The following is an 8,812-nucleotide window of genomic DNA, read 5'->3' as shown; positions in this document are numbered from 1 at the left end:
ACTGTAAAGGAGGGGAGACTAACCTTGGCCAGTGTGGCAACCAAGGCTGGGGCGTCCACAACTGCTACCACTTTGAAGATGTGTCTGTGAGATGCAAAGGTATTAAAGCCTTCAACAAAGTCTACAGTAGTTAAATGCTTCCACCGCACACGTCGCTCACCAACATTGACATAGGGTAGGCTACTTAAATCTGTTATTTTTGGTGAGCAAGACTGCAGTATGCCAATGTATAATTTAGAGCCCTACACTTGGCTGGGGAACTGGTGGTGGCTCATACCTTTTTAAACAATAGTGATGGTTTAGAGACAGTCGCACTGAGGAAAAGACAGGAAGCAGAGCTGGAGGTAGCAGAGACTAAAATGTTGAGGTTCTGGTAGTAACAAGGATGGACACTAGGTCAGGAGTGCTAGTAGGCTACATCAGAAGGACAGCGCAAGATCTTTTGGAAATAAAGCCACAGAGGCCAGACTGAGATGGTTTGGACACGCACATAGGAGGGATAGTGAGTATATATCGGATGTTGAGGTTGGAACTGCCAGGCAGGAGGCCTAGAGGAAGACCAAAGAGAAGATTTATGGATGTAGTGAAAGAGGACATGAAGTTAGTTGGTGTGAGACAAGAGGAGGCAGAGGACAGGGTGAGATGGAGGCAGATGATTTGCTGTGGCGACACCTGAAGGGAAAAGCCCAAAGGAAAAGAAGATGATGATGTGAAACGTGAACACCAGTGTAGTGCTGCTAACATTCCTGATTCTTAATTCTTTATCATTTTGGCAGATGCAACCTTGATGGAGTCAAAGCCTCGTGGAGAGGCCATCACCACAGCAGAGCAAAACACAGGTTTAAGTAAGTGGCTTTATCTAAATGAGACCGTCTCAATTAAGATTGCACTTGCACTTTAATGAAAATATATCAAATGTAATGTAATTTAATACAATAATAATAATACATACAATTTTGTTTGTGTTCAATATTTAGGAGTGTGTGGTCATGCATCATTTATGAATGTGCCAGACACACCATGCATGGGCAAAATGTGTGTGGCATTACCGGTAATTATACTAACTTCCCCCCAAAAGATTGTTCCAAACAGGAAATAAAATGGTAGGCTACTGTTTGAAGTGAAAGTGTCTCCTGGAAACAGTGCAGCACCTCATAGCCTTCTGAACATTCCAGGCCATTTTTATTCTTTGCTGGGTCAGCCTTTGTCGTCATCAGCCTTTTATTTGTTTTTATTATTTAATCCCAAATGGGTCACACGAGACACCCAGCATTCACCAAGTTCACTGAGAATGTGACGTCATTAAATCCCACTGGGAATGTACAGAACCAATGTGTCACAGATCCATGCTTTCCTTACATTGGGAAAAGCTATTGTACTTTATGTAATGGCTACATGAGAACTTCTATTGTCTATAAAGGTGCTTTTGTTCAGTCTCGCTTCGTGCTATGCTCGAAACACATGCTTCCTCTCACCTCACTGTTACTATAGAGGGTACCGTATGTGCATGCATAAAGTGAATGGCAAATCGAGTGGCAAAGTGAGTTTGACGTTGTTTAATGCAATCAGGTAGGGCAGAGGGCAGAAAGTAGTTTTTTGCCACTCAGTAGGACTTCCCACACAACGGATTCGAGTGAAAATCAACCGATAATTCCCAGTAGGTTACTTATCAAGACGATCTTATCGATCTAGGTTACCAGCACATGCTGGTAACCTACTGGGAATTATCGGTTGATTCCATTCGAAGCGGGTGTCCCGCATAACTTATTTATGATGTATTTTCTCTATTAATAAGGTTATTGTAGCAGTCAATTTGTATTGCGGTGGTGGGGAGGGGGCGTGGCAGGGGTCACGAGACATGGCCAAAGCATTTGGGGGTGTCCCAAAGCAGCCAAAGACATTGAGAACCCCTGCTCTATAGGGCCACATTCTGACTTTCTCACACACACAAGAATGTTTTCTCCAAAAACGAAACCCCTCTGTCTCGGTTTAGGAGATGGCACCATCCGTCTGGACGGTGGGCAGGACCCGTGTCAGGGCCGCGTAGAGATCTACTACCAGGGACACTGGGGGACGGTGTGCGACGACGACTGGGAGGAGAACGATGCTGAGGTGGTGTGCCAACAGATAGGCTGTGGCCACGCTGTCTCGGCGTACGGCAAGTCCTACTTCGGCTATGGAACGGGACTGATTCTACTGGACAACGTCAACTGTCACGGCAATGAGCGGCAGCTGCATAAGTGCAAAAGCCTGGGCTGGGGCATTCACAACTGTGGCCATCACGAGGATGCTGGGGTCCTCTGCTCTGGTATAGTACTCCTCATATAACGTGAAAAATAAGCAGTTGCACAATGGCAGTTTGTGTACATTTATCAGAATCTCTTCTACAGTGTTTGCTATTGTATGCATTAAAATAAAATGCATTCTTGTGACATCACATCATTGTTCTTCTTTTTCTTGTTTACCTTCTCAAGGTTCAACTTTCACTAGTACTGTGACATCCCTGGAAACAAGCCATCTGGCCAGATTATTTATAACGATGACCACCGAGGGTAAGGATACAGTTTACATCTTCCATTAGCATCAGCATCTATTGTGTTAATCAGACTTCTGCACTTCAACCCCAAACCAGCAGAGGGTGCTATTTCCTCCCTCAATATCTTACAATGGATGGAGTTGTGCCATGAAAATGTGGTGGTGAATCAATACATACAAGTCAGTTAGTCCAGTAATAATGTAATTTGACCTCAAACGAATTGCAAAAAACCCCAAACTCAGTTGCCTGGAATTGTCTGAGGGGTGTACAGTATGGCCACCATAGACATCCAATATAAGGCAAATATTTTCTAGATTTCCTTTTGCTTTAAGTAGCATGTGTACATGTGTACATCTTGTACATCCCCTTCCAGAAACAGCGGAAATTAAAACTGCCACTGATGGAGCAGTCACCGACAGTACAACAGCTCATACCACACCTGCAATGACAACTAAAGGTAATGCTGATTTGTATTAACAGTTTGTAGAATGGGTACAGTAAAGTTCAAACGAAAGTACAGGTCAATACAACATCTGCTACGAGGATAAAACCAGAAAAGGCACTAAGACTTGTTTACATAGGGGTAAACAAGTCTTAGTGTAAACAGCTGTGTTACATTAACACTTTGGGCTGTATTTTGCGTGTCTTAAGTACCAGGTCTTATTCCCTAACTTGAGTAAACTAAAAACCTGGAGGCGTGACCAATGCCATTTGGCTATTCTGAGTGGCCAAAGAGCATTGATCACGCCTCCAGGTCTTTAGTTTACTCAAGTTACGGAATAAGACCTGGTACTTAAGCCCACATGTGAGTACTATCTTGTAACTATAAACAGGTGCATTTTCTGTCAGAGGTAGTTATACATCCATATCCAGATGTTAGCTTTATACTTTTGACATTGACAGCAGTATTTCAATGTTTTTGCATTTGTATAAAAATATTTGCGACAAGTAGCAGCAATTTATTCAAATGCAATTTAATTAACGTTAGTTGCTCTGTTATCAATATCTGTCTCTCTCTCTCTGTGTGTTGACGTGCAGAACGCCCAACCATTCGAGTAGTGAATGGAAACAGCAGTTGCCAGGGTCGCGTGGAGGTCCTCCACCTCAACGAATGGGGGACGGTGTGCGACGACGACTGGGAAATGGACGACGCCATGGTGGTGTGCAGGCAGCTGGGCTGCGGCCCGGCCACTGCCGCCAAGATCAAGGCATACTTTGGCTATGGCGCGGGCCGGACGCTGCTGGACAATGTAGCTTGCCAGGGCTACGAAGGACAGATCTCCGACTGCTTCCACCTGGGATGGGCTCAGCACAACTGTGGACACCATGAGGATGCCGGAGTCATCTGTCAACGTAAGATTGAGCCTCCATGACAGGAAGTACTGTGAAGCTATAATCTATCTTATATCTATAAATGCACCATTTGTACGGCTGTAATGCACGTAACTTGAGAACCGTCCACCGACTTCAAATTCGACATACGTGTTCCACACCCCCACAGGGAGTGCAGTGCCCAGTGTCGAGTCGGTCGGACCCACGGTTGTCCAGAACCGCCACAAAGGGCCTCTGCTCTGAACAGGGCCCCTGCCCAGGCTTCATATATGGAGCTGGCCTCTTCTGACATCACAACACTTCATATTTGGGCATGCCTGAGATAGAACTCAATATATAGGAATAAAGGACACCGAGACCCCCTTTCCACCGGTTGGTTCCCAATGGGAACCGGTTCAGTTCTTTTTGGTTCTTAGTCCATGAGCCGGAACTCCATAGGAGTTTATAGGATCAATACAAGTAAATTAATACATGATAACCCTTCCACAGTAGTAGCTTTTTCATATTTTCGATAATTTTGCATATTTTCCTAAATAATGCCTCATTTACATATTTAAAATGTAAAATTTGTAATACAATAAATCATTGGCTTCGTGTAAGTACTCAATTGGGGAAGTTTCATGGTGATAACAATCTAATATAGGTATGGGTTTCCCACTCAATTCATAATTAACGTTCCAATTTTGGAGCTCTGGCTCATGGACTAAGAACCAAAAAGAACTGAACCGGTTCACATTAGGAACCAACCGGTGGAAAAGGGCCTGAGAGACAGATACACCGACCCGGGTACAACGGGTATTGCATAGCCGGGTGGGGCATGGATCTCCAATTTCCATTGTTCCTGCCCCTGTGCACTACAGACCCGGGCTGTAGTCTAGTTAAGCTAAATTTGAGCACATAATACAATAGACATCTCTATACAATTTCAATGTAGGCATTTAGCAGACACTCTTAATCCAGAGTGATTTACAGTAAGCAAGTACAAAAAACATAGTAATACATCAAATACATAAAAATAGTAATCATGAATCATACGTAAGCTTAAGAACCTACAGTAACAGTGGAATAGCTATCTAATGCAACTATGTGTATACAGTACACTATACAGTGCTATGTCTACATAAAGACTATGTAAACAGCTCTATTTAAGTTACATACTGTATAATTTGAGTCCATGCATATGCGCCTGTAGGAGGTCGAGGGGGACGTGTGGAGCGTTGTCCTGGCGTTTTTAAGAGATGGGGGTGCCATACCTTTGGTTGCTTTGAATGCCAACCTCAGAGTTTCGTACTCTGTGTGGGCAGCGACCGGGAGCCAATGGAAAGAGCGGAGAAGGGGAGTGACATGGGAAATTGGCTGGTTGAAAACTAGGCGAGCTGCGGCATTTTGGATCAATTGGAGAGGCTTAAGTGCGCATGCCGGTAGGCCAGTAGTTACAATACATATATAATATATACCCACACTTGCAGCCTCTTTCTTTCACAAACACACATCCTCGTTACTCAACCACTTGGCTAATATGCCTTCACACATATATGAGACCCTCTCCTGTGCTATCTCCTTGCACTGTGTGATTGCAATACATTGATGAGCAGATGAAAAGAAAATGGAGTAGAAGAATTCAAGGCTAATCAACTTCATAGGATGCCTGCAGGCCAAATTTCAGTTGAATCAGAAATGCAGTAAGAGAAAATCACAGTGAGTGGTCTACAGGGAGTGTGAATTCAGATTAGTTGAGATTAATTGTATAAAGAGTCTGTATTACAGACGGTCAGACAGACAGGGTTGAAAACACAATCTCTGCCTGCTGGTCTTTTGGCTTTGTGGAGATAATGAGTAATTAATTTATAGTACACGACTACTTGAAGGTTGAAAGGAAAGTATAACTATATTCCTAAAAGATTGAACAATTATCCCCCCGGTGAGGATGCGAAGCCCACGACCATTGGACAAAATGTGGCGCTATAGCACTCAATTGAAAATGCTAACTTTGACCACGCATAGCTCATAAGCCGTTTGACCGTCGGCAATGAAACTGAAGGTTTTATGAGCCAATGAAAATTGCTATTTTGTGAAAATTATTCTTCTGCCCAAAATACATACGGAACATGCAGCGTCATATGCTTATGAAACTTTACAGTATGGTAGAGGGTCATGCCAAATAGCACCGAAACCAGTCTTACTCCAATTGGCCAAAGTGAAAATGAAACCTTTGAACAGGCATAACTCATGCCTCGATTGGTTAAAAGTTGGCACTTGTTTCCACATGTTCCTTGACTCATGGGGAACACATCTGTCACTTTGACCAGTAAGGTCTGCCCTCTATTCCGCCATTTTGAGCAGTTTGAAAATTGCTTATAACTGATTTTCTGCCTGGATCTTTGAGAGATTTGCGTGAAATGTTCTACACACATGGACCATTATCTGAAATCCCAGTTGAAGAGAAGTTTGTACGTTAAAGCATGAACAGCGAACACACTGTAGTAATGAATAATGACATGCAAAAACCAGGACACATAATTGTCATCAAATTTTGCTGTTAACAATAAAACAAGTGATTTTGCCCGGATAGCTCAGTCTGTAGTGCTTTCACCTTTGGACCACAAGGTCATGGATTCAAATCCTGGTACAGCCAACTCAGCGTATGACTGAGTCTTCAAGGATATGAGTCTTATGATCTTCTTTTTCTCAAGTTCAGTCTTCCATGTTTCTATGGCTTATTGTGCATATTGTTATTGCCTTCCTGCTTGGTCCCGCCTTATAGCTGCTTGCAGCTATATTTATTATTATTATCTCTATCTGCTTCCTCTAGCCTTCCACGATGCACATGACATTGGGGCAACAGGGAGGGATCATCCCACCACACCACCAAGCAGTGAAGGTAGGCCCTGAATCTTCAATGATAAACTGTCAATTCTGGTCCCTTCAATAAAGGTCCAACTAAGCTGACCTGTAATAATAGCAAGGTGATCAGACATATTTCCACTGACGGATTTTATGAGGTCGGTCGGAGAGGAAGTCTATTATCCAAAGAACAAGGCCACTGTTCACACCGTGGCCCAAGTTCAAAACGTATTTCACCAATAAGGGATTGTGACCCCCAAAAATCGGAACTTTTAACATTCAGTAGATTGTCTGTGGTCTGGGGTTTTCTGGCTCAACCAAGCGCTCTGATTTGCCAGTGGACTGTGAGGTAAGAGTCCACAAATCCCATACCGGTATATCACATAAGGATTTCCCAGCAGATGTCTCCTATTTTCATTGCAGCTCAAAAGGCTTTAGAATGCACAGAGAAAAGAAAGATCCACTGAATGTTGAAAGTTCGGGTTGTGTGGGTATAATTGAGGTCATAAAACCGAAAAGAAATAATAATGAATGAAACCTTTCAAGGCAAAAATATTTAAATAGAAACTAAGACAACGACTGAACGTAAACATCTGTTATTTCTATATTTGCGCATAGGATCAGTGAGACTAGTAGGTGGCCTGCATCGTTGTGAGGGCCGGGTGGAGATCTTCTCCGGGAACGAGTGGGGCACGGTGTGTGATGACGCCTGGGACCTCCCAGATGCCCGGGTCGTGTGTCGCAAAGCCGGCTGTGGAGAGGCTACAAAAGCGTGGAAAGAGTCCACCTTTGGCCCGGGCACAGGAACGATCCTCATGGACAATCTCAAGTGTAGCGGCGAAGAGGCCTCGCTTGGGGAGTGTTCCCATATATCCCGGGATGTGCACAACTGTGACCATTCTGAAGACGCTGGTGTCAGCTGCTCCGTGTCATGATTTCAGCAGAAACACACACTCCCCCACCTCCACTACAAACTGACAGTGGGGGATATCAACCCGGGACTTGTATACATTATGTAAATAACAGCTCACACAATGCCTGAAGACTCCAACAATAAAGATAAGAAAATAAACAAACGACTAATATAAGAATATATAATTACATAATTATCTTATTCCTATTAAGCACTTTATAAATAAATATATGATAATAAGTACACTGTACACATTTTTATTTGATAAACAATGGAAACCAAAGCTTTTAACGGTCTCTCTGTCTCTCCTTTCTTTTCAAATTGCTAAAAGATTTACCATCCATGCCAGCCATGATGGGAAAGTGAGTTCTTTGATGATTAAGTAAGGTATGCTGGAGGAAACTTATCAATTATTCATTCTTTAGATAAAAGGAAAGGACTAAGAGTCATCCCCACTAGCCTCTGTACACAAACTGCAATGCCATGACAACGTCAGTCCTCTACTCTTTGCCAGCTATACTACAGTATAAGCAAATGGATGGTCAGTGTGAGTCATGCTCGTGTTTGCAAACCGAATTTGTTTTTTTCTTGTTTTTATTTATTACTTAATAAAACTATGAGTGGTTAAGTCACACAGACCTCCCCAAACACCACAAAAATGGTTATGTTGAAAGGACATCATAAACGTTGTCTATGTAGCTAGCATAGATAATTTTATCTGGCATATATTCTTCTATTCATGGAGCACCTCATACAATTTTCTATAGGTTTAACATTTTAATAATGTAAAACATTGTTCTAATAATCAGTGGGATTCCACCTCCACATTGCAGTTTACAAAAGTAGATTAAACAATCTAAGTTTTTGCAGCGTAACTATAAAATCAGTACTTGCTATGTGGGCCTCATATTTGTCATAATGTTTTCTAGAATGTGTACATCTAGGTAGGTTTCATTTGATCTCTGCAAGAGAAAATGTGTGTGTAAATGTATATTTTTGTTCTTGGATTTTTACATTAACATTTCAACATAGCCGTCTTGTGATAATAGATGTTTAATATTCAATAGAATGTGACTACTACCACAAAATTAAGCTAAACACTTCAGGAATGATCTAAAATTAATATCACAACAGGGGGGGGGGGAATTGGTTGGGAACAAAATAAATAATATTTAAAATACACACAA

The 8,812-nt window shown here is 42.4% G+C and overlaps 1 protein-coding gene across 1 annotated transcript in view; it reads left to right on the top strand.

Annotated features, from left to right (window-relative positions):
• LOC310855264 (scavenger receptor cysteine-rich domain-containing group B protein) overlaps positions 1 to 8,343 on the top strand; it is a gene marked incomplete at its 5' end in the record, with an annotated part of 12,153 nt that extends 3,810 nt beyond the window's left edge. Inside the window, 8 exons of the mRNA XM_083760204.1 lie at positions 4 to 99; positions 777 to 845; positions 1,994 to 2,308; positions 2,475 to 2,552; positions 2,910 to 2,993; positions 3,575 to 3,889; positions 6,681 to 6,749; positions 7,331 to 8,343. Of these exons, the coding sequence (XP_083616330.1) occupies positions 4 to 99; positions 777 to 845; positions 1,994 to 2,308; positions 2,475 to 2,552; positions 2,910 to 2,993; positions 3,575 to 3,889; positions 6,681 to 6,749; positions 7,331 to 7,647 (1,343 nt within the window). The 3' untranslated portion in view covers positions 7,648 to 8,343. The remainder of the gene's footprint in view (positions 1 to 3; positions 100 to 776; positions 846 to 1,993; positions 2,309 to 2,474; positions 2,553 to 2,909; positions 2,994 to 3,574; positions 3,890 to 6,680; positions 6,750 to 7,330) is intronic.
• Between the last annotated feature and the right edge of the window lie 469 nt (positions 8,344 to 8,812).

This window comes from Protomyctophum parallelum (genome assembly GCF_964188405.1).
Source record: "Protomyctophum parallelum genome assembly, chromosome: 1".
In the NCBI taxonomy this organism is placed as follows: Eukaryota; Metazoa; Chordata; class Actinopteri; order Myctophiformes; family Myctophidae; genus Protomyctophum; species Protomyctophum parallelum.
Note: the sequence above shows the minus strand (reverse complement) of the source record. Positions and strands in the feature narration are given on the sequence as shown.